At 40.6% G+C, this 26,476-nt stretch overlaps 1 protein-coding gene across 2 annotated transcripts in view; it reads right to left on the reverse strand.

Moving 5' to 3' along the window:
• Window positions 1-7,934: 7,934 nt before the first annotated feature.
• The window catches only part of ap1g1 (adaptor related protein complex 1 subunit gamma 1), a 24,722-nt gene continuing 6,180 nt past the window's right edge, over window positions 7,935-26,476 (reverse strand). Inside the window, exons 2-24 of one of the 2 annotated variants that reach the window (XM_037689631.1) lie at window positions 25,774-25,977; window positions 25,515-25,639; window positions 23,365-23,506; window positions 23,148-23,244; window positions 18,335-18,411; window positions 17,930-17,938; window positions 15,911-16,006; window positions 14,570-14,650; window positions 14,394-14,492; window positions 14,258-14,313; window positions 14,060-14,173; window positions 13,811-13,951; window positions 13,412-13,466; window positions 12,414-12,536; window positions 12,181-12,270; window positions 11,928-12,052; window positions 10,455-10,559; window positions 10,192-10,333; window positions 9,899-10,025; window positions 9,641-9,745; window positions 9,363-9,523; window positions 8,715-8,813; window positions 7,935-8,592 (exon numbers count right to left, since the gene is read on the reverse strand). In XM_037689631.1, the coding sequence (XP_037545559.1) occupies window positions 8,491-8,592; window positions 8,715-8,813; window positions 9,363-9,523; window positions 9,641-9,745; window positions 9,899-10,025; window positions 10,192-10,333; window positions 10,455-10,559; window positions 11,928-12,052; window positions 12,181-12,270; window positions 12,414-12,536; window positions 13,412-13,466; window positions 13,811-13,951; window positions 14,060-14,173; window positions 14,258-14,313; window positions 14,394-14,492; window positions 14,570-14,650; window positions 15,911-16,006; window positions 17,930-17,938; window positions 18,335-18,411; window positions 23,148-23,244; window positions 23,365-23,506; window positions 25,515-25,639; window positions 25,774-25,974 (2,472 nt within the window). In that variant the 5' untranslated portion in view covers window positions 25,975-25,977 and the 3' untranslated portion in view covers window positions 7,935-8,490. The remainder of the gene's footprint in view (window positions 8,593-8,714; window positions 8,814-9,362; window positions 9,524-9,640; window positions 9,746-9,898; window positions 10,026-10,191; window positions 10,334-10,454; window positions 10,560-11,927; window positions 12,053-12,180; window positions 12,271-12,413; window positions 12,537-13,411; window positions 13,467-13,810; window positions 13,952-14,059; window positions 14,174-14,257; window positions 14,314-14,393; window positions 14,493-14,569; window positions 14,651-15,910; window positions 16,007-17,929; window positions 17,939-18,334; window positions 18,412-23,147; window positions 23,245-23,364; window positions 23,507-25,514; window positions 25,640-25,773; window positions 25,978-26,476) is intronic. The other variant, XM_037689642.1, reaches the window with a different exon arrangement.

Below are 26,476 nucleotides of genomic sequence, written 5' to 3' on the forward strand. Positions count from 1 at the left end.
CAGAGTGATCTGCTTAGGAAGCACTAAACTTCTGCTTGTTGATGTGAGAAAACAGACTTCGGCCTCAGACTATAAATTGTTCATCCGAACATTAAGAGGGATTTACAGAAAGAGAATCATTTTCAGTTTCTTCATAAACCAACTCCATGGTGGTTAAAACAAAAATATTTTATATTTAGCAACACACTCAAAAAAGAAACATGTACGGTATTTTACGCCGTACTCGTTGCACCACCCTGTAAGTCACATCCGTCCAAATACGTCTAATAAAGTGGAAAAATCCATAAATACGTTGATTCGTCGTATAAGTCGCATCTATTACACGTCACCGCTGACAACCTGGAAACGTGGGCCGGTGTTGTGCCAAAAATTGATTGTCTGCCAAATGGCGGCTGTGGGAGCGTGCACGGGAGGACTTTAACAAGAATTTAACAAGATTAACACTTAAAAACGATTATTTGTTTGCTCAAAATTATAGCAAAGGTGTGTCTCAGTCTAACTTTTCTTTAATAAATGCACTTTGACGATCAAATCAGCTGCGTTTCAAAAGCCGACTGGTGGAAGCGGGAGCGCGTACAGGGACGACTCGCTGTGCATTTCTCTGAAATTTAACAAGATAAGAACCTAAAACAATTATTTGTTTGCTCGACTTTAAAGCAAAGGTGTGTCTCAGTCTAACTTTTACTTAATAAATGCACTTCAATGGTCAAATCAGCTGCATTTCGTCGGGGCGGCGCAACGAAATGAACCTGATTTCACGTTTGCTCCAAGCGAGCTGGATGAAGGTGTTAGTCTACGACAAGCTGACTGTGTCATTAATAGCCACTTTTAATTATTACATGACACAACGGCATGCTATACACCTCAAGTGCCATCTAATGGCTGAAAATTGTAGTGTTCCATATTTTCAATGTCAGAATGAATGAAAACGGTCATATCTCAGCCAAAAATTGGTTTATAGATATTGGAACAAATCCATAAATATGTTGCTTCGGTGTATAAGTCGCGGGGCATGCAAATTATGCAAAACAAAGAAAAAAAAAGTGACTTATAGGCTGAAAAATATGGTATGTGACTGTGTCAATGCCATCTTCTGTCTGATTACATTACTCAAGATCTGCAGTTCACTTCTTTAATTGGCCTCTTTACAAGATCATCAAGCAGGGGGGTAAAATGTCTAAATGAACTGTAAATGAGGAGAACACTTAGTCCTTTGTCATTTTTTACAAATAGTTTGGCACCGAGTTGTGAAACTCAGCCCATCCTTGTTTGGAAAGTGTTTACGCACCAGCCTGACACCCTCACCTGAAAATCTGCTGATCGTCGACTCTCCCAGAGTCACATCACTCATTATACTCTTTAAACTTTGCCTTTTCTCTCCCACAACTCTTTAGAGCAGGTGTCTGCAACTTTTACATTTATACGAGCCTATTCCACCATCTTTACTAACAAATCAAATATTGCTGAGCCACAAAACATACTAGATACATTTGTATTTATATACTAGACGTAAGAAAAAGCCTTCAGTTTATACTGCATGCACTGACTCAAAGTGTTAAGACAAAGAAAATCTTTTTATATACTTTTACAGTTCGAACTACACCAAGCAAACCTACTTAAATGTAGATTTTTTTTAAAGTACAAAAATAAGCTCATCAACATCGATGTTTTGTTTGTCTGTGATTTCACGACGACTTATTTTCCAAAGAGATTAGAACTTTTTATTTAAACTACTTGGGTGCCTGAGACTCACCTTTCATTTTGCTCATTATTATAATAAACTGAAAGTTTCCTCAACACAATTTAAAGAGATGACTTGTGAGCCAAAATAGATTTATTTGCAATAAATTGGACCGTTATGCCGCAAGGTGTTAAAGTATGAGTTCATTTTGATCATTCAAATGGACTACTGTATAACATTGCTGAGGGTTACGTCATTTCTGTCAAAGTTACAAGGAGCCACAGGTTGCAAGATCTGCTTTAGAGCATGCTGTTGCACAGAAACATTCCTACACACAATGCAGTGCAAAACATATAAATTCTAATAAATTATTAAATGTTTGGACTATCAGAATATTTCATGCACGCACAACAAGGCTGCTTCAAGTTGTAAAAAATCCTGACACGTTTCTGTTGTTTACCTGCTGCACATTGTGCTGAAATGCAGAGATTAGAATGTGCAGGATGAGATTAAAATGTGCAGGATGAGATTAAATGTGCAGGATGAGATTAAATGTGCAGGATGAGATTAGATGATGTCAGATGTTACAGATGATGCTTTTGCTGTGAAATGTCAGAAATGTGAGCAGCTGTGGGGCCTCGTCATAATAAAGTGTTTGTTGATAATCAGCTCTTATTACGTAACACTGCGAGGATGCTCCTGATGATCCGAGCCCGAACCCCCCCGGTGTAATAACCTGCCTTTAGCACTCGGATCCCCGTCGCAGAGCGGGCTCCGGGACCACCGAGGCTGCCGCGACCCGCAGCCCGGCTCGGCCCCGCCTGACGGAGCGCCGTGCCCGGCTGCGGGTCCATGCGAGCCCCGCTGCCTCCGACGTCGGCGGCGCTTTGATCCGCAGAGACCTCGGTGTTCTTCTCCTCCTCCATCGCCATGTATGACGTCAGCGGAGCTCCCTCCCGGTACACGGCTGATGAAATTCCGCGGAAACACGAAGAGCCATCCGGTGTCGGTGCTACTCCGCCACGAAGCGAAGCGTCTGCTGTCACACGCACGCAGCGAGCGAGCGGATCGATACATGGGCGGGTTCGGAGTTTCCTTCAACAGCCACTGGTTCTGAGGAGACATGATCAATATTCATGAGCCGAGCTTCACCCCCCAGGACTGAAAACACGATTCAGCCCGAAACACAGTTCTGTTGGTAGAATATACATAATACTGCCCAGTACTCACCTGAAGGGTCCAGAAAAGTACCAGGTACTCTGTATGGTACAGGGTTTATGAGGTTCCAGCAGGGAAGGTAGTACAAAGTCAGTACAAGGTAAACTGTACATAGATACCCAGGAAGTACAAGAAAACTACAAGGTATGCAAGTACCAGTAAATAATGGGTACTTATCTGGAACAAATGCTATGCTACCCTACCAGAGTTAATTTTACTGATTTTTTTTTATTTTCTTGATACATGCAAGGTGCTCACTGGGAATGTACCAGTTTATGTATCTGGTAATACCACGGATACAAAGTATTTACCTGGCACTTTTCAAGAACTGGGATGAAATTGTTACATTGTACTTACTGAGTGCGTTACCTTCTTGATACACACTTAGACTACCTGGTACTTACAGTGTACCTGATATGTAGGCCTATAGGTACATACCAGGTACTTATGGAGGTAGATACTCATTACCCATAGTGACAGGGCTGTACTATAAAGTGACTTGCTACTTTGTACATAGTACTGATGTACCTGGTAGTTACAGGGTATCTAATCTGATACTCACTCTGGTACACAACAAGTAAAGATTATGTACGTGCTGCTTACCTGGTATCCAGGTGCATGCAGTATGTATATGTACATGGCATGTCCCTGGTATGTAAAGGGTTTATTATAAAGTAACTTATTACCTGTTGAGAAACTACCTTTATACTGGAAGCATGAAAAAAACAAGTTAACCATGAAACTACCTATAATTATTGCAATTACCCATTTTAATTGAGAAAGCTCCTTGGATGAGAAGCAAAAATTATTCAGCTACAGAATAGAAGTCCGGTTGTTCTTAACCTTTTTGGATTCATAACGTCGTGGATTACTGAGAACCTACACCAACTTATTACCTGGTTTTCATCGTCTCTGTAACCTGCAGGACTGTGGTCCTCTTTGGGGTCGTCACAGCGAGTCGTTCTTCTCCATCTCACTCATTCAACCTTTATTTCTACAGGTTGATCCCATTGAGCCCCGGGGACTCATTTACAAGAGACACCTGACTTCAACAAAGAGTGACGACAACAGTGGAGAATAAAGACGATCACAAAGGATTTATTAAGAACAGCAGTTGTTCAACCTCTGATGATCTCATTCCTAATCGTATCCATCCTTGTCCCTCCTAAGGAGAACCTCAACATCTTCATTTCTGCCACTTCCAGGTCCGTCTCTTTTGCCCGTTGTTCCCGTATTTGGTTATTTTCTGCAGATCCTGTTGAGATCCAGCAGGATATTCCAGTTTTGAGGACATTGCATCTGGAAAACATTTAATCTTAAACCAAGACAGTGAAAACATCAACATCTTACGCTGAGGCCAGTGTTGTCCATGGTCTTAAAACCGAGCCCCTCATGAGAAAGGTGTTTTGTTTTTCCTCCTCCAAACGAAGTGGACGATTGACCACGGACTGGTTGGACAATTTGTGAAAACTGTTTGATGGACGGTTTTATTTGAAATACTGAGACCGCAGCTTGTTGCAAATCCATTCTGGTATTTGTGAAGAAGAGGCCAGAGCTATAGAAAGAACCCAGATTAAACTACACACTGAATATGTTTTACCAGGGTTTTCACTTGTTGAGTACTAGATAAACAAAAGCCATTACGCAGAAGATGCTAAAGTACTTCCATAATTTGAAATATTGGCAAACTGACACAAATACACTTCCATGTATACGTTCAATACTCGGTATCTGATCCTGAGCAACAGTTGAGGTTGAGCCGGGGTTTTCGTCCTGCGTTCATTTGAAGCGGACGACCCAAACCAGGAGAACAAACTTCAATAGTTCAACTTCTTTTTACTTCTCTTTTTATTTGCTTGATCGTTTTCTCCAACCCAAAGACAAGAATACACAGCATGAATTGAAAATATTTCATTTAATAGTTTACAACTTCTCATCTTTAATGATCATTTCATAGTTTCAGTCCGACATTCACTCCTTGAAGCCACGGAACTGAGAAACAGTTCAATGAGTCAAAGCTGACCAGAAAAAATAAAAAATAAAAATAAGTGAATCTCATGCCTTCCCCCCTCCCTAAAAACATAAAAAGCCCCCCCTCCCTCCACTTTGTTTTTAGTCTGGACAAGTCTTGGAGGACAGGGGTTCCAGATCACGTTACAGTAGATGCTTTTGATTTATTTGTTTGATTGAACAGAGGAAATGAACACGGTGGTTTTTGCTCTTCCAAGCCCTTTACAGCTTCATCCCAACAACAACAAAAAACAGGTCATCCAAATCTGGTTTGCTCTTTGTCCTTAAAAAAAAAAAAAAAAGTAACAAAGTTGTAAGCACTTCCTGAACGACTGAATTGTACACGAGTATGACCCAGAACACGGGGCGTGACAGATGTTTAAACTTTTCTTTCGTGTGCAGAAAAGGTTTCACGTCGAGTAGAAACGGTCGTATTTACAGTTCTTCACATGCAGCTCAGCTGAAAGTTGCAGCCACAAATTAAGTCCTATGTAGAGAAAAGGTTGCACATGTCTCACTCTCTCAAATGGGATTATCTTCTCACACACACACACACACACATCTGATGGGCCTCGCCCCCATCGTCTTTTTCCTTCTCAGTTCTCGTGTTCACTGCACTCGTGTTGGTCTCACGTCCATCGTCTCCATTTAAAACGGCTTCTGACAGAACGATCTGATGCGATTAACAAGTGCACATAGAGCTGAACGGGACGATGCACAGCTCCCCCTTGTGAGCGTCAACTTGTAAAACACGCTCGTTTCGATGAAGCGGAAATGAATCAAATTAGAAAAGATTCAAAAGAAGAAAACTGCCTCGATCGTATCGCGATTTACAGCTTCGCATTGTTGAAATCAAACGACTACTCGTGTCAATTCGATTTTAAGAGCTTCAGCATCACCGTTCCATTTAGATGTTTGCAAATTATAGAGGTGTGCCACGAAGGTTCAAAAACCCGCTGCTCATTTCTCAGCGTGGCACCGTTAGCGTCTTTGCTTAGATGGAAGATGCTCTGCGGAGGAGCCGAGCACAAACACAGAATCAAAAGGGCGTCACTTGACAGGACGGCTGTAGGTTGAACGTGGAGACGGCACGGAAGGCCAGACTGGGGCAAAAAGCTGCTCCTCTTCGAGAGAGCGTGGAAATGTGAGGTTTGAAGGACGGGAGCAAACGAAGCGACGTGCTGCTCTCTCAGTAGTACAGTGCAAACATTTACGATAGAATAAACTCTGATTTAAACTTCCACCACGTTGCCCTCGCTTTGTTCAAACATTATTCGTCCAATCGCCAAGATTCAAGCACGAGAAATAGTAAATCAAGTTGCATCCTTTTAAGGTTATTTTTGTACATATATGCATACGATTATATTTTTTAGCTAATCTTATGTGGATTTCATTTAATCTGATAGGCGTTGGTTTTACAACTATATACAATGTACAGGCAGCAGATCTCATCTTTTGCAATGAATGCGTGATGACAGAAGTTTTAATAGACCGGTGCCAACTAACTATTTAGACGCTATACGTGGTAAATAACTGAAAGGTGTTTTTTTTTTGTTGTTGTAGAAAACGGTAGCTTAAAAAAAGGAGGAAAGATCGTACAATAGATACATCGTACGTAAAAGCCCTCGTTATGTACAGAAACAAAGCCAAAATATTTTTTTCAAAAACGGGGAAAAAAAAAAAAAAAAAAACTTCGACCCCACATTTTCTCCATGTGCACATCATCGCTCCAAAATAATTCCAAAGCTAATAATCTCTCGGATTTGGTCACAGAAGTTAAAAGATCGTGAAGCGTAACGAAAAGAGCATTAATTAATTAATTAATTAGTCCTTCTCGTGCAGGTGCTTCGTTAAGACTGCATCGTGTGACTAAAGGTGGTCAACTCACCGCCTCTGAGAAATGAACAAATATCAAACGTCGTGAGGTATTAAAATTTATGACAACGTGCTCAAAATTCTGATTTGAAGACACAAACTAGATCACAATAACACAAAATTCAGCGTTTGGGGAGATTAGTGATATTTAAACTTCTATTTTTGAAAAGAACTGGCACCTCTGAAGCCAGATTATATATAGATGTCTTAGCTGCCATTATCTTAGAAATTAACTTTTAGAATATTACAATCCAGGTTTTTTTTTAATTTTTTTTATTTGACAAACTAAATAAATTTTCTGAATGTTGCGAATATAATTTATACATTGTTCTGAGCATCCATAAAAATCAGTATTAGTGGTACACTGCTTAACTTGTTACAAACAGAAGTGAAAAATAAATGATACTGGTTCAAACCCATCAAGACCCTTCCCCTCGGCGGAGGGCGCCATCGTCGCACGAAGCTCAGCTCAGAGGCTTTCATCCAGCCAAGTGAGAAAGGCACATCGCTTTGACATCAGGCATAAATTAAGTCAAATTACTGCAGAAATAAAAACAAACGTCCACAAAAACAGTGCTACTAAGATGAGCATTATCATGGAAACAAAGAATTAGGAAATTGGGGGAAGAAGCATTCAGTGCATGTAACTACATTCATAACAAGCTTCATTTGCACGTGTGCGCATGGTGACCACGTTGAAGCAGCTTAAACAAATCTGAAAATTCATTTGCGGGCTACACCGATGACACGGATGCATGAAAAGTTCAAAACGCAAACCTCCAACACGAGCGCAATCCATTCGTCTTCAGAGAAGTTCAAGAGCCGCGTTACGCCCGTTCTAGCGAACGAAACGTTTCATTTTAACAATTAGAATTTATCGTACAGATCTACGGGCTGTCGCTTCTTTACAGATGAGATGATAAAACGGCCACAAGTGGCCGCGGGAGGTCAAAGTGAGCGTGCTCTGCTTGTTCTTGAACCTGAAGATTTCCTACAGCAACGTGAGGCAGAACCAGGAAATCCTGTGAGCTCAGGTCCAGATGTGACAGAGACCGCAGCAAAGCTCCAACACGCTTTCATTAAATTAATGTAATTCAAAATGAATACAACTCTAAGAAGTTATATCACAGACGTCTTAAAAATGAACAAAACGACGTTAGCTCATGAGTTTGTGGACACGCTAGTAAGACCTTTCAAACATTTCCTGGGTGCCACTGAAGGACTGATGGTTGGTACAAAATAAATCAAAGCAAAGCCGATCACAACATGACGGGATCGTTAAAATAAAATGTTCCTGCAGTGCCCACAGGGGGAAAGACTTTCTCTACTCCAGAGGTAAAGTGTGCCACAGTGAATTGTGTGCGTGTGCTGTAATGGCGCTGGGAAGAGGGAACGCATGAAAAATACAGCAACTTACCGAGCAAAAGAAAATATTGAAACCAATTAAGAGGAAAAAGTTCATCGATATGTTTTCCCAATTAATTCTTGCAATGTCTACAGGGTCTTCGTAACATCTTTATTATTCTCCGGCGTTCGATGCTTTGATGCTTCCCGTGCAACTGGAGGGCAGCAGTCTGCAGTGACTTCACAGGGAGATCCATTGGAAAAAAGGTGGAGGTGGGTGGGGGTGAAAGAAAAAGCAAAACAACCAACCAAAAAAAAGCTGTTGTCATAGTTCCCTTGGTGGGGCTTAGAGGAACAGGTCATCACTGCCACGACTGTGGGGGGAAGTTATTAACCTCCGCCAGGTCTTGCACAGCCGAGCCTCTGTGGGTGTAGGTCAGTTTGATCCTCATCCGTAGTTGTTGCTGAAATGTCGTGAGCATGGCAGTAGTTTACAAAACAGGACATTTAAAAACAGGTCCGTGTGCAAATTGTACTTCAAGCGAAGAAAACCCTCTTAAATGGACATTTAAGGGGAAGAACTCACCTTCTGTGGGTTGAGGACTCTGATGACTTGCGTGACCGTTCCCTGGTTGAGCGCCGGGACGACGTTACTGCTGGGGGACAGAAGCTGCAGCTGGAATGTCTAATAAACACAGAAAACTGTGTTGGGATGAAAATATAATGAAACCCACGACGGGAAATAAACTGGGTCGTTTCAACTGGCGGATATCGAGCGGGGACGACTTTTCAAACGCATCTGTTAAAAGTCAACTCTAAAACTGATGATGCCTCCAAGAACTGCAGCCATGTCATTATGAAAAACACATTGTGGGCGTATATTTATACATTTCATTACAATGAAAGCAAAAAATAACTAAAATGCAGCTGCGATGGTCATTTTTAACGTAGTCTGCAAAACAAAATGAGCCAGAAGCAGCTGCAACTCAGTGGAAGAGGGGACAAACGGTCATTCATCATTTTATCCAGGTTTCTTCAGAGAGTGAAGGAAGATGTTCAACACATCCACGTGTCCCAACATGAGGAGAGCATTTACTTCCTGATCACCGAACATTTTCAGACTTCTATAAACACAAGTGACTTTTGAGTTGAACACCCAACTTATGCAACATTCACCAGAGATGACACGAATTGTGCGGTAAATATAAAATCGACTTAAATGACAGATGCTGACCTTTGGTACTGCAGCCTGGAAAACAAAGTCCGTCATGTCCGTCTCCGTAGAGTTGGACGCGTGAATAGTGATGACCGCGATGTTTGGGTTGGGGTTAGCTCTCTCAAATGTAAAGTCTATTTTCAGACCATTCTTGGTGTATGCAGTTATAGGAGGAATACCTAAGCAGACGTTTAGGGTGACAAACATCACAAAATTAAATATATATATATATTGAAAACTCTAACTTCAAACTGATTTGTTGGTGTATAGCTCCTCTGGAAGCAGCACCCGCTCACCTGCAGCTGCAATATCGTTAAACAAGGGCTGCGAGGATAGGCCATCCAACAGGAAGGAGGGTTGGGAAGTGGGCACTGCAGGGGCAGGAGTAGGTGTTGGACCTCCTGGGAGGGGGAAGGTTTCACACCAGGGTTTAGGTGGATTGCACATTTGGATTAAGCGCTTTAATTGCATTCACAGTGTTAAACATACGGTTACACCGGGGTCAGTTTTTTCTTGTGAATGAGTCAAATGATGCTGGACGTTAAACACCCTACCACTTAGTGAGAGGTCACCAAGAAGATCAAGCAGCTCTCCTCCAGCTGAGGCGGGTTTTGTGGGCACTGTAGTCTGGATTACAGGCGCCAAGTCATTACCACCCAGCAAGTCTAACAAATCAGTAGCCTATGGAGGGAAAACCGTGTCAGATATTTTCACAATAGATTCCTCTACAAGATTTCTTACATCTAAAACAGTAACGGACACGATTATTATACGATTATGTACGAGTTTACTGTTAACGGAGCGCTACGAAACTCAGATGATACTGATGATGTCGTCATAAACTCACCTGGTTTGTTGGTTGGGTGACGGGCGGCGGATGTTTGGGCTCCACAACAGAGGGCTCGGTCTCACCGTTTGTCTGTACAATTTCTGTGGGGCCATTACTTGCAGTTTTCTCCATAATAGGCATCCGCTCAAGAAGAGCTGATCTATTGTCAAGAACATGGATCAAACTCAAAAACTCCATTTGGTTTTCCCAGAAACTGCTGATGCATTACGATTGTGATGAGTTGTTTTTCTTTTTAAAAGTTAAAAGTAGTGCATTTTTACCTCATGTGGTCGTATTTCTTGAAAAGTGCGTTGTACTCGACAGCTCTTTGTTGAAGCTCCACGTCGATGCTGCTGCCGTATATCGAAACCACCTTCTTGATTCGGCTTAAACGTTAAATTAATAAAAGGGTAAAGTCAAAACAGTTGGACGCCAGCAAAGAAAAAAAAAGTTATGGATCATTACAATAAAATTATCAACAGTTATTAGTAATAATAATTTAAAAATGTAATTTGTAAATGAGTCCTCGAGGCTCAATGGGATTTACCTGTATAAATAAAGGTTGATTGATTGATTGAAAAATGCCTGAATTATGTCTAATTTCTGAAATTACTACAAGCAGATGTCAGTATAATCTTTAATGGGACTCGGTAAAAAAAATAAAATAATAATTTATACATTTTCTATTAAATGATCTGCATTACTTTACTGTGAGATGAGCAAAACTACAATAGTCGGCAAATAAATCTGGAAAATGTGCTTATGGTTAATTAAAGGTAGATAAGGTTCCAACTGTGAAAATGAGTTACCGTATTCTGACAATCCAAAATGTACAATATTAAATACTTTGAGCTGCTTTTTTGGTTAAACACCGTTTTTATTTTATCACCACATTATTAAAGACATACCGTTTAAGCTGCATCAATGCATTTCTTTTAGGGATGCACGATATTATCGACACGGTATCGACCAGTATTAGCGTTAAAGGTTTAATATCGGACATTCCATCAAAATAATTCTCCGATATAAAACGACACTGGTTTTGTATGACAACCCAGTGACAAGGACGCCCGCAGCGCCCGCACAACGTGATGACGTCATGCGCGCCCACCTGATCTGATCGCGGCGGCGGAGAGGAAGAAGCCAAAATGTCGGCGGTGTGGAAGTTTTTTTGTTGGTGAGGATGTCGGATTCCCAAGATTTACGGACTACGTTGAGCCTCGCAACATCGTCCACAGTCCGAGATGTTTTCCGACGAGTTACAAGTCGTCATTTCCGACGTCATTGAGAAGCTAACAGCCGATAGCACTTGGGTGAGTTTTACCACAGACATTTGGACGTCGTGTTAGCCCGTTAGCATGATTAGTCTTACAACTCAATGGATAGAAAAAAACTTTGATCTGTCCTTCATGCACAGGAGTGCAGAGGATCCCACACTGCAGCTATAGGAACCTGGAACAAGCCTCCACAGGTAAGACAGCATCGCAGGTGACTAATGCTAATAAATAACATTCAACACTTTTCATTTAATATAAGTTAAAGTGCTATGGCTGTTACTGAATATATGTCACCAGCTGTTACACAATTTTTGTGGCAAATAAGCCTAAATAAGAGGGCTCTGTTCTGACAAAGTATATAAAAAATATCGGTATCGGTCAAACAAGTTTTAACATATTGGCCAAAAATCCAATATGGTGCACCCCTAATTTCTTTAAAAAAAAATGTTCGGACAAGTTTAAAAATCAGTCACTCACTTTACGCTGCTGAAGCGAGTAGACAGCTTCATGATAGCAGTAAGAGCGTAACCTCGAGTCACAGGCGTGGACAGGTTTGACACCAGAAGCCCTTCCAACACATCAAGAACTTCATCTTCGGTCACCTTCATTGAAAAAAGGAAGAGAACAAAATAAAAAAAGAGATTAAACAATGTCCAATTACTTCAAGCTCCCTAAACATCTGTGTAATCCTCAGTTCAGTTGTGTGCATGAGCGATTTCTTCTGTGGTACCTGGATGGGCTCTTCCTCCTCACACTGCCCTGACACTAGCAGGTCTCCATATTCTCCTATGCACCATGATGCAACCTGCACAAGAGGTTGCTAAAGAAAGGAAATATGACTTGTGTTTAGTTTGCGCTCTTCGATATTTAAAACAAATATCAGAAAAACAAGTTTATGTCTGTAAACTTCAGATTTGAAGACATCTTAAATTTAATGGCGCGCTGAGGCAGAACTGCTCTGACCTGTGAAATGTCGTCCAGCAATGCTTTGTAAAGTCTCTGAACTGTGTAGGCATGCATCTCCACGCTGTTCGTGATGAGCTGGATGAGGTTGGGAACGGAGTCGTCTCGTACGTAGCTTCCTGCCTACAAGAACAGGAACACGAAAGCATCAAACAAACAGTTTGTCAGTTGCAGCCTGTAAAGATCTGCGCTAGAACTGACCCACTTCATTTGAGTTACTTAAAGTACCGTATTTTCCACCGTACACGTGGCTCCGCCCTGTAAGTCGCATCAGTCCATATTTGTCTAATAAAGTGGAAAAATCCATAAATATGTCGCATCTATTATGCGTCATCGCAGACAACCCGGAAATGTGGGCCGGAGTTGTGCCAAAAATTGATTGGCTGCCAAATGGCGGCCGCGAGAGCGCGCACGTGAGGACTTTAACAAGATAAACACTTAAAAACAATTATTTGTTTGCTCAGAATTATAGTAAATGTGTGTCTCAGTCTAATGTTTGCTTAATAAATGCACTTTAATGGTCAAATTAGCTGCATTTCTCCGGAGCGGTGCAGAACGAAGGTGGGTCTACGGCAGGCCGACTGCGTCATTAATAGCTAGTGAAGATTCTCGGTCATCCAGGACATGATAAATTCAAAAAAGTTCAAGAAATAAAAAAAAGTATAAAGTAAAGTATAATAAATAAAGTCCAGTTGTTTTTGTATTTCACTTTTTTGAATTTGTCATTATAGCCACGTTTACCTATTACATGATGCGACGGCATGCTTTACTACTATTGCTACCATCTAGTGGCTGAAAGTGGTACTGCTCTTTTTTCCCCCAGTCAGAATAAATGAAAACTTTTATATCTCAGACAAAAATTGGTTTATAAATATGGGGAAAAATCCATAAATATGTTGCTTCAGCCTAGAAGTCGCAGGGCATGTAAATTATGCAAAAAACTGACTTATAAGGCGAAAAATACGGTAATGCTTAATAGTAATTTGGAATATACATACTGTTGTCAGTACTCTCATAATGGTGTCTATGTGCCATCGTTTTGAAGGAGCATATCTGTAAAAAAAACAAAATGAAAATGCACGATAAGTCAAAGAAGAAGAAAAGAGGGTTAACTCTGTTCACACAGGAGACAAATGCTGTCAGAATAAAAAGGCATCACCAAGGTCATTCTGACGATGGATCACTCAGTTTATCATCATACAGCTTTTCATTTTGTAGCCTTGAAAGCAACATCACAAATTTTTATCCTGATAGGCGATAACAGTATGTTATATTGAAAGTATTCTGAATATCCTAAAAATCAAAGCCTGAAACGATGTTAATTGTGACAGCGTGATGGAGCATGTCTTTCTAAAATCCTACAAAAAGCTGGATGAAGGTAGAACGTATGGACGTACTTCTCCGCAGCTAGAAAAACTCCTGATGCACAATCGGCTTTGAATTCTGGGTCACAGGAGTCCAGGAAGTAGAGCAGCTCCTTCATCATGCCTCTGATGTTGTTGCCATTCACGAGGGCAAAGCTCAGCTCCATTGCACGTCTACACAGCAAAGAAGAAGAATAACGTAAAAACAAAGAGTCAGAAATACTAAGGCTAAATAAAAAGAAACGTGCAACTAAAATCTCAAATATAAGCAGTAATAATAACCTCTTGATGGACACGTCCAGGTCTTTTAAACAATCCACGATGGTGCTTCGATGCCTCTGCACTGCATTATGATCCGTTTGTACCGTCTTTAGTAGAGATGTCAATGCCACATATCTGAAAACAGTTCAAGCGTAATTAGTATATATTAACATTTTAATGACTGTATGCTCAAAGAGCAAAACAGGGTATGTGAATTACCTAATGTTTTTGTCATTGTTAAGAAGGAAGCGACCTAGTATGTTAATAGCCAAAACCTGTGGAGGGAAAAAGACATTTAAAAAGAGTAAAAACAGCAAAAACATTCTAGTCAAGTTACTCCTTGAAGTCGACTCACCCGTAGTCCACTTTCAGACTTGATGTCCATTATAGTCAGTACAGTTTCGTACAAGATTGCATTGCCTACATTTTTACTCGTCTCTGTGTTTGTGGCCACCTGTATCACATTAATGCATCGGTTACACTGAGTCAATGAGCTTTTAAATCAACGTAATGACGTTTTATTATTCTAACCTGTGCAAGAATGTCGTTCATTGCTTCACTGGAATCGTCGTCATTCTTGCCTAAAATTCGCAGTAGTCTCAATATCCGCACCTATTCAGTAAACAACATTCATCAACGATGGTTTGCTGGACTTGTGCAGTTTAGCTGCATGCTCTAATTGTTCATACACTTTATTGTTAATTATCTATATAATAAATGACGCTCGACATAAAAACAAACATTGTTTTTCTTAGATATTTCAATAACAATGAAATACAAAGGAGTCCCCACATAAAAATAAAGACACATAGACGCCCACCCATCCATCTATTGATCAAGCAACACCTTGAAGGCCCAAGCAGCTCTTTCCACAGCCACCTCTTCCAGCCTTTCTAGGACGACTCCAAGGCACTCCCAGGCCAGCAGAGAGACAAGTGTCTTCCCCTGGGGCTCCTCCCAGTGGGACATGCCCGGAAAACCTCCCTAGAGGTGCCTCCAGGGGGCAGCCTTACCAGATGCCTCCATGTGGAGGAGCTCTACTCAGTCTCTCTCAAATAGCCGAACTTCTCACCCTGTTTTTAAGAGAAAGCCCAGCTACCCAGCAGGGATCTCTTGAATCTGCGATCTCGTCTATTGTCATAGTTCGTGACCGTGTGTGCGTGAGAGTAGTAACAATACATCGCTGCGCCTTGCAGCACAGGTCCCTCTACACGACGACTGACCAGCAGAGCACGCAAAACTGCATCAGTCTATCGATTTTGAGCTCTACTCTTTTCTCACATGTGGACGAAACCCTGAACTCCTGCAACTGAGGCAGCACCTCACTCCTAATTCGAAGAGGGCAATCCGCCCTTTTACGACCGAGAGGACCACAGCCTCAGATTTGGAGGTGCTGGTCCTAATCCCAGCCTCTTTACACTCGGCTGAGAAGCTGTGGTTCGATGATGCCACCAGGACCACATCATCCACAAATAGCAGAGGTGGAACCCTGCGGCCACCGAACAAGACCCCCCCCCCCCCCCCGGCTGCACTGAGAAATTTTGTCCATTACAGAAAATAACTAAATCTTAAACTACTGGTAAGTCCTTCCTCCCTTTGGCTAGAAAACATTTAAACTCCTCCCCCTTTCTACACATAGAATAAAATCAATCCTGCACTACAATAAACACTTTAATGTTTCTGTCTGCACCTGACCCGTTTTAGAACTTAAGTGTTGGTATTTTTATATTTGCTGTTATTTTTTTATATCTTGTGTGATTCCTTCTTTGTGTTGAAACTTTGGAACAACAATTTCCTGCAGGATCAATAACGTTATTACCTTAAATAAATCACATCAGCACTTTTATGGGCAAGTATTAAAGAGAGATTTACCTGCAGGAAAGGGTCACTTATGCCCGACACATCATGCTCCGGAGAGTACCCAGACATTATTAGGTTCTTCAGGATTCTCACCAACTGTGGAACCAGCTATTTAAAAAAAAATAATAATAAAAAGAAGAAATTTCAGTGGATCTCAAACTACTCATGTTCAACATTCACACAGTTTTCAATTAACAAGTTAAAAATATATTTTTTTAAATTCCAAGTGGCAGTAATCCAAAGGTGGGAAGTGAAAATAAAAGATTGTTTACTGAGGTAATTCAGGTAAAACAATTGTGTGCCTGAATAATCTGCTGTGTAAGGGAATTAAAGTGTTGATTGTACAAAAACACTGGATTAGAACAGTTCACTTTGACCAAAAACGTCTCAGTACACATTTCTGTCACTTTTGACCATCATTATACAGTAAATAGAGATGCCTCTCTGTACTTTATAATAATATTATCAGAGGTAACATACAATAATACATTTGGAAAGCAAAGTGCCATCTAGTCCAGTAAATGAGATAACTGCTTTCCAATTTTTGTGGCCAAGGGAATGGATACTTTTATTTTAGGACGCGTTTTGTTCAACTGTTGCTTACAGCAACTGTTAAACCAAACTTAAGTTCTACACAGCAACAACATATGGGAGCTGCAAAAATGGCATTAAAAACGTATTGGTTTGTATTAGATGTTGACTTCTAGGCCTGTCACGATAACACATTTTGATGGGCGATTAATTGTCTCAAATTATTGCGATAAACGATAATACTGTTTGACATTTGACAATAATTAGTAATTATTGTCAAATTTATGAAGAAATGTTGGTTAATATTTGTGTGTAGTACCTCTGTTTGACCACTGGATGGCAGTATAAGACTGTTTGAACTGAAGGATGGATAGTGAGGGAGCAAGCAGCGTGTCTCTAAGAAAATGGGAGGGAGGCCCCTTGACGTGACATGGGCAGTCTCTCGTTCCCGTTTTTCGGTTCTCAAAATGGCGGACGCTTGATGTGGTTTGAGCTCTTTAGCATAGCGTTTTTCACACAAAGCTTTTAAATGAAAAAAATAAATAAAAAAATCAGTAAACAAGTTCTCAGCTTCTTTTTGCAGAGAGAAAACTTTTTACACGAAGCCACGGGTTTCAACCTTGAATTTTGGAGCTTTGACAAGACAGAGTTTTTTTTTTTTCCAAAGATCAGCCTGTTAGCTTAGCTCGTAGCTTAGCTGCTTTTAACGATCCAAAAACACGACTGTGGACGATTAAAATGGATTTTAAAGAGAAAAGAGAAAGGGAGTGGTCAGTGAGGAGCACCGGAGTTGAGCCTTTTGTCATCCAGTGTCTTCAGTAGAAAGAGAGAGACACAAAGAAACGACAGAACCGATAAACGAGAATCAGGTAGATAATTTTCATTTATCATGCGATTAATTGATTTATTATTTATCGTAACAGGCCTAGTGACTCCTATCATTTATTGTAAAAAGGGAACAAAAACAAATAACCTCAAAATTGCAGAGTAATGATTTTAAATTTGAAAAACTTCCTATACTTTTTGAAACTCATTTGTTAACATGACATCCCACTGATGCACTTTTAACCTGCATCCAGACCAACATCCACCCCTCTGTAATTAAACAGGCTCAGTGCAGTTATAACAAGCTTCTGTCTTACAGTGATAAAGTGTTAAAAGAAAATCTGCTCCTAGTGACACCTGTGGCTATCATGTGAGAACACACCCACCAGACTACTTAAAAAAAAATAGACAGTGACCAAACAGATTGCATGTTAGGCAAAAAAATGACATTCAAAATAATAGTGAGATATGTATCTGACGAATGGGTCAAAAACGGTTGTAAAATATTCAAAGCACTGACATATTAATGATCACTGTACAAGATAAACAAATTAAAACTCTAAATTAAAACAAAATGGCATTACTTAAAACAAATCTGGTTACATTTGAGGTGACCGTGAGGAGTGATTACTACTAACAGCATGCACCAGCTATGAGATCAGAATGTCCTCTTACCTTCTCATTCTAACACAATGCAGGAATTGTAACAAAGACAAATGACAGAAAAAATATGAAGTAGATGTTAGGGAGGGGAAACTGGAAGTCATTCACTTTCAGAGTGCTTAAAATAAAGTTCAGATTATGAGCATGAAACGTGCTGCTTCTGGCTTATTTCTGTAAACACCTACAGAGAAGAGGCACAGCAACAGTTGAGATACAAGAGAAAAGACAGAGGAAAGAGATCAGGGAGATATTCTGAATGTCGAAGAAACCTGCAGCGCAATCCAAACAGTTAAACACGTTTGCCCATCTCAGTCATAACAAAATAAGATGTGTAACCAAAGGAGAATGAAATGTGACATGAGCTTAAGACAAATGCATAAGTACAATAACGTTAAACTTAAGACCATATCTTTGTACCTTTCTGAAGTGGGCCAGCATATCAGGACTTCTTTCACACATCTCAGTGAGGAGAACAACAGACGTATGAAGAACACCTTAGAAAATAAAAAAAGTTTTTCAAATAATGAATATAACTGCAAGTGCTATTTTACTTTCTGTGTCAGTCACCCCTGTGTGGTCCAACTAAATAGCTTTTTGTAAGAAGACACCATTGTTGCCTCCACTGATACTCTGTTCATGGGAACCACTATGGCTTGAAAGAATAAGGAACGCACAGGTGTTTTCACGAGGGCTGCATTCCAGGGGAAGTTCTGCTCATGTGCACGTTATACAGAACAAAGATCGTACACAGCAGAAGTGGAATGCAGTATTCATCAATACGCTTGCGCTTCCTCTACCCTTTCAAGGTAAAATGTTCGCTGAAACAAAGGCCTGTTCAAGATGTTGATGCTTTTCAGAGGTTTTATTATATTCCGTGGTTGCTCCTGTGAGAAGAGGTCCGATTATGTTTTATAGTTTGACCCAAAGAAGCACAAGGGGAAAAAACCCTGTATACTGTTTTCTGATTTCCAAGCAGTAGGGCTGGGCGATATATCGATATTTAAAAAATATCAAGATAATTTCATATGCGATATAAGATGGGACTATATCGTCTATATCGATACTTCTACGTTATAATTGGATTTGAAAATCCGTGTCATTCTTTTTCTCCCGTCTGCACCAATTGCACGTGACCCCCTCCTCCTCACTCAACGAATAAAAAGCCCAGCCCCTCCCCCGCTCCCCCCGCTTCCTGCTTCTCCAGGTGGGCGGGAGTTAGCACAACAAGTAAACACAGGAGAGGATATCGAAGAGCAGCTTAGCAAAAAGGAAAACAATGGCTGCTATTTGGAGATGGTTTGGATTTAAATTGTCAGATGAGCAGCAGAAAAAAATGTTTTCTGTAGACGATGTCGAAAACAAGTCCCGAGAAAACGTCAGCACTATGAATCTTTTTCAACATTTAGAACTAGGGATGCACCGATCCACATTTTTTAACTTCCGATCCCGATATCTGACTCTGTGTATTAGCCGATACCGATACCGTCCCAATACCATCATCTTTATAGATTTTTACATGAGGCTGTAATAATCTCCTCTCTATAGGTAAGTACAATTTGTACAAATATATGCATGTCCAAAAAGGCAACATGAGGTAAGTTTTATAAATGTTGGATAAGTTTCAAAGTTAGAATTAAATCCTGCTAACACGTGTTGTCGTTTTTTTATTATTCCAAGCTTTAAAGTGGATATTAAAGTGATTCGATGGCTTCAAACATCAACACAGACATGTTCCTGTTTTTTTACATCACTTTATAATGTAGCTGTTTTTGTTTTGTTTTTATACATATATAATTTTCTTGTATTTTTTAAATTCATATGCTCTTTTATGATCGTCTACTGTTGTACTGATAAATATCTCCTGGAGGGTCAACTATATCTTGGCTTCAAGTATCAAGCAGTGAAATCCTTCGTTTTCTACAACTGATAGTCAGGGTCATTAATTACGATGAAGTTTAGCAACTTCTCGTTAAATATTCGAGCTCTGGGGCTTCAGCGGTGTGTAATTATCATTCAGTCTGGAGAAGACAGTCTGATTTCGGTCAGCCGAGCTCGGTCTGCCCCTCCTCCGAGACGGGAAGACCGAGCGCGGCTGACCGAAATCAGACCGTCTTCTCCGGACTGAACGACAATAACACACCGCTGAAGCCCCAGAGCCCGAATGTCCAACGTAAAACTAACTTTACCGCGGTTTAATGTGGTGCTATGGCTCTGCAGACATTACACGTTGCCGTCTTGTTTTGTGGTGCTTCTAGAGTAAAATACTTCCACACAGCGGACATGTTTAGAGGAAAAGTTGGTTAGCCGTTAGCCACAGTGCTACTGCACGTTTTAGCTGGCTGCAAGCTATGAAATGGATTTCCTGAATATGAGGCGGGTCTTATTACTCTGGGTTCATGAGACACGCCTCCGCTTAGGAAATCCATTCCATAGTTTGAAGCCAACGTGCAGAGCAGCTGGCAGGGCTGGCATGTGGAGACGTTTTACTTGGAGACACAAGAGACATCGTGGATCGGAAATCTCTGCAGGTTGGATCGAAAAAATCCGGTACGTAAATTATGCTGGTATCGGAGCCCGATATGGATATTGGATCGGACCCATCCCTATTCAAAACAGCGCTATGAGTAGAGTATGAAGTGTGTTCGAAACTGCATCTGCAGCTCCGAGTGACTTCAGCCTCCTTCCCCGAGACAAACCACAGGTCAAAACTCATTTAGCCGTGCTGTGCCTTATGAGAGGAACAGTGAGAGGTAGCGTGACATATCGCTAAAGACACGGTCCCAGTCTCAACCGTGGAACAAGACGGCTATGGTTAGCCATCTTGTTAGCCGCTAAGGACCGTGTCTTTAGCGATATGATAAGCCGCTGCTTTATTAATGTCGCGCTACCTCTCACTGTAAGACTTGAAAATCCGTGTAGTTCTTTTTGTGCCCGTCAGCTCCGCCAACTTCCCGTGGTCCCTCCTCCTCCCTCACTGGATACAAACACCCCCTCACGTGCCGCTTCACACACGCTTACTAAAGTCGTGAAGGCGGCACAGCTGAAGAATATTACGATTTAATATATGTAAATAGATTATTTTTTTAGATATTTATTTTGTACAGTTACAGCTCTTTGTTAATAAATGTGCCTGTGTCACAATTGGGACAAAGTTTAGACTCAAATATATTTTTATTACTTTATGTAAAGAAAAAAATAATGAGAAATATAACGTATATCGCCCATCCATCCATTATCTTTTTACCCGCTTCTTCCATTTTGGGTCACGGGGGTCGCCGGTGCCCATGTCCAGCAATCACTGTGCGAGGGGCGGGGTACACCCTGGACGGGTCGCAAGTCCATCACAGGGACACATAGAGACAAACGAGACAAACAACCATTCACTCTCTCACTCACACCTAGGGACAATTTAGAGTTACCAATGAACCTAACATGCATGTTTTTGGTCTGTGGGAGGAAACCGGAGTACCCGGAGAAAACCCACGCATGCACGGAGAGAACATGCAAACTCCACCCAGAAAGGCTCCCGGACCGGGATTTGAACCAGGGACCTGCTCGCTGAGAGGCAGCAGCTCTACCAGTTGCGCCACCGTGCTGCCACGTCGTATATCGCCATTTACCTTAAAATATCGAGATATTAATTTAGGTCCATATCGCCCAGCCCTACCAAGCATTTATAAAAAGTAATTTAAATGCTAGTAAAATATTATTAAAAAATACCATTACCCAATATGCTGCAGTGTCCAGATGTCCAGACAGATAATGTCACATATTAGTACACATATGATTGACTACAGAAGTTATTACTCAATCTGTATTAGAAACAACTGATTTTAGGGACATCAGTAGAAAGCTCTGCTGAGAGCACGCAGTAGTAATTATTACAGATGAACTAATCTAAAAAATGAAATCAATTTTATTACAAATGTTTTTTAGTAAAGCTTTTAATTTTATGCTCAATTTTACCTGTACAGGTATATGCTACTCAACGGCCCCAATGTTTCAGATAAGCAGCCATCACAGTTGCAGCGTGCTTAAGTCACGTTGTGTTTAGCAGCTAGATTTGAAGACTTGATAGAATGAAATGGGAACCAGTATGGTACTAAATCAAAGAAACGTTTGCAACCACTTCAAACAAAATACTGTACAGAATGTCCACTGTCAAACCAGTCTGGATGACTGAAGGACCCTGAATACTCCATACGAAGCAGAACACATCTGAAGCCCCATTTCCTCTGTAATCGTGAGCACATTTACAGAGAGGTATTAGAGACGACGATGCAGCACGGCTACACCCGGTTTTATTAGCAGTGCCGGGATAAGATAAACTGGTCGAAATACGGCGATTAAGGACCACAACGGGCTGAGTGGCTCGAACGCAATGGCCTGCTACGATGCCGCCAACTTTTCATTGACGATCCCGCCCAGAGAGCCGGGAAACACGTCACAGTGGCAAATCGCCTACACCTGAGAAGAACCGGTAAGACGGGGGCCGAGTGGAGTCGCACTCATCAATGGCAAAACGGCTAATGTCTGCACAGTCTCCATCCAGGAGTTCCTGGAGTCGTACAGCTGACCATCCAAGCACATTTCCACACTGATGAACACGCCTACAAACGTCGTCCACAAAGCTCCTCTGAGAACAAAATGACGGATTTCTGTCACACAACTACGTCAATGAGAGCCAATTTCGTCACTTCGGCTGGAGTATGCAGTGTCCTTCAGTCAAGATGCCGTTAACGATTCAGCATCTCATCGCATTTTACATAAATGTTTATGATCGTTGGAGAAAATGGGCTACAGCAAAGAATGTACATCAACTGGCCCTATGTGTAAAGTATGCAAGCTCTTTTCTTTTAGTTACTTCTGACTATGCTCAATGTGTATGCTCCTTTTATAGCTGCATCACCCATGTTCGATGGGTGAAACATGACTCACAAACATGTGACTCATGTTTGATTTATATCTAATGTGCAAGGCAGGACGGCTAATTATGATTTACAACTAAATTATGACCAACTTAGTATCACAGCAGTACCGTCAAAGCTCACAGTATGACAGGCCTATAAGCTCCAGACTCCTCTACAAAGGACAACAAATGGAGCATATGTTACCCAGTAGTTTGTAACAACGCTCCATGAGTGGCAAGAAATAAGATGAAGTGTGCATTTGTGTCGAACACCCACATTTACTCCCCAAAACCAAAAAGTGCATCCTGACAGATTGTTACCGTGGTTCTTCTCGCTCAGCAGGTTTTTTGTGGCTGGAAGGAACATTTCCATGAGTTCTGGGACCTTCCTGATGACATGAACTGCGCACAACGCTGCCTGTCGACAAATATTTCAATAAAATACGACAACAATAACCCATCTGCAAATCTGGTAGTTCCATAGAGTTAAGCAATAACAAAAGACAAGTATTCAATTTATGACAACAGTGAAGCTTACTTTTTTCCTTAAGTATGAGTTGGAAGTTTTGAGCAGCTTTTCTACTTCTCCTGCCAGGTCACGACACATTTCTGAAGATCCCATGCAGCCTAAAGTGCACAAAGCCAGGCCTTGGACATATTGTGTGCTGTGATTCAAATCACTGGTGTGGGAGGACAAAAGGAATCAAATAAGACACGGAAATGCAGGAGTACACAAACAAGGAACACTAAATGCAGTAACGCAGAGGTGCAAATGAGGATAGAAGTTATTGTGACAATTATGGTTCATCTATCAATAGAAAAACTAAAAGTTTACAGCATTTCTTCTAAGTTTTTCAACAAGACAAAGAAAAGAAAGACTTAATGTTTTACTTTTAATAATGGCAATAAATATAACATTTGAATAACAAATAGTACATTTAAATACTTTTTTTTTTTTTACTCGGACGATTTATTTACAAAATGTTCAGCTTTTCAGTTTTAGTTTTTCAGGGCTTCTCAAAAAACATTTCCCAAGCCTTTTGGTAGAAAAATTATTTTTTAAGGCTGCATGCAGTTCAATAAATGGTTAAATACAAAAACTGAATTGTGATTTTTTAATTGATTCTGATTATTTTGTCTAGTTTGACTGTATAAGCACCAATACTGGTGTTTTTGGTGTTGAAGTACTTTAAACAAGTCCAAAAACTAGATAATTCTAACATAAAACCACTCATAATTAGAGCCCGACCGATATATCAGTAGGGCCGATATAGGCGTATGGGGACATAACGGTATCCGTGATAATTGTCCCATTATGAGCCAATATAAGAACTTCTAATTTTAACCCCTAAAATGCTGAAACCAGCCGTAATTGCACAATACATCCAGCAGAGGGCGCATGAAGACTACTTTCAAATCATGGCCGTTCACTTAAGTTCCATTTTCAGAGCAGACGAAGCAGGGAGCAATACTGTGCGTCGTACTTTGCTGAACAGAGCATTGCAAGTTTATTTTAACTCATCTGTAAAATAAATCAACACTAATTTCTCTTCAATCCTCCAACCCGCTTGTCATTAGCTACGTGCCTCTCAAGTTAGCAAGCTAACGTTTAGATAACCTAGCATAGGCTATTGTCTTGTAAACTTTATCCAGAACAATAAATATAACAAAGAGGTAAAATATATCAGCGTTAGTAACGTTATCTTTGTCGTCTTCAATGAAATGTATTGTTTGTCTGAAATTTTTACTTCTCTACAAAGAAAAATAAACTCGGCTGCGATCAGTACCGATTAGACCGTCACCATCAACATGCGTGACCGTTTAAACAATGAACAGGGGAGGTGTTTCTTTAATTTAAATGTTTGTAAACGCACTTGATAACTTTATGGTGAATAGCGGAGGATAGTGAGTTTTTCCTTTCCACCGTTGCCTTCATGCTTGCTCAAGATGAGTCTGCGATGAAGTTTAACTCAGAGCTCCTCAGATATATAATGTTACCTTATGTTAACTGACTTGTTATGTATATGAATGTTTCTGTGCGGTGCGCTGAGATGACTTCTGTTGTGACTTGGCGCAACAGAAATAAACTGAATTGATAGAAATCTGAACGCACGTTAGACTGTTTCAAGACTTCCAAGTGTTAAAACAGGTTTAAAAGCAGCTGTTTATTTAAGATTATTGGGGATGGACAAAGCAAAAAAAATTCCAGCTATTATATTAGTTATTGGTATTAGTGTCCCCCTCCCAATATCAGTATCGGTGATAACCAAAATTTCCATATCGGTCTGGCTCTACTCGTAATGTGAATGTTTACAAGTCAAAATGAGATTACAGTGAAAAAACTCCTAAAGCTTCAAACTGAAAACTTAGTTTAGCCTTTAAATAACTTTGTTCCATGGGACGATGCATCAGCTCTGGGGTCTAGCCCAGCCACAGTGAATTGGTCAAATGTTCAAAAATGCATATCATGCACAAAAAATAATTACAAGCTGTTTATTACATGCCTTTATGAGGGGGTGGGCGATTCCATTTTGGGGGGTGGGGTGCCCCACTTACATAATGTGAGTGGAAACGCTGAGTTATACACATTTTAGAAACAGATAAGGTACGTTTAAGGTCGTGGCTAAATTGCTGAATTGACTCTGCGTAGCCGACTAATTATATTGGACTGGTTTGATCTTCACTTACTTTTTAATGCAATTTGTCATTAATAGATGAACATCCTGTCTCTCGTCCAACAGCAGCATAGCTCCCAAATAACCTATTCGTTTGTCAGTGAACTTCTGAGACGCGATCAGCTTCAGGCACTCCAACTAAAACAAAAGGTGGGAGAGGAGGTGAAATGGAGAAATTGTCATAAAATCCCAAGATAAACTCTGAAAACATTCCATGAAAGGAAATCTCAATGTAGTCCTCTCAATCATCTTCCCGGCATCAACAAGCATACCTGGCCAAAGTGTGCCGGATAGCCCAGCATGTGCATATAAAGTAGTTTTGCCACATTTCTGCAACGGTATGTATTGTCTTCCTCTCTGAAGGATGAGCGGATAGCAGCACACTCTTTCTGGATCATCTCGCGCTCCTCTGCTTGGGTTCGTGCTGTCCGGATAGTCCGGATCAGCTCCCGCAGTCTGATCGGAGCTGGCATTGTCTGAAAAACAGGAGAAAACACAAAAAAAGTTAAGAACATAAGACAGAAGTTACTCGTTCAAGTAGCAAACACGGCAATATGTTTAGCTCAAAGAATAGATCTGTATGACAAATCCAAAAAAGGGTTAAAGAAAACCTAAAATAGCAGGACTGAAGCTGAAAGAATAGAATATTTTAGAATATTCAGAATAGAAGTCTAGTTGTTTTTGTTTTTTTAACCCTATTTGAGGTTTTAATCATGACCTGGATGACTGAGAATCTTCAGCAGCGTCTGCATGACAAAGACATGTGGCTGCAGATTTACGTAACAAGAAGTGGTAAATAATACGCAGATGCATTACTTTAGGGGAACAACTAGATTTCTCTTTAAAAAAAATTAAAAAAAAAAGGTTGTTTTGTACAATAGTCCCACGTTTATTGCGGGGGATTCGTACCTTGAAGACCCACGATAAGTGAAAACTGAAGGAGGAATAGTAGTACAAGTAGTGTGTATATATATA

This window comes from Nematolebias whitei, chromosome 2, assembly GCF_014905685.2.
Source record: "Nematolebias whitei isolate Nwh7 chromosome 2, NemWhi1, whole genome shotgun sequence".
NCBI lineage: Eukaryota > Metazoa > Chordata > Actinopteri > Cyprinodontiformes > Rivulidae > Nematolebias > Nematolebias whitei.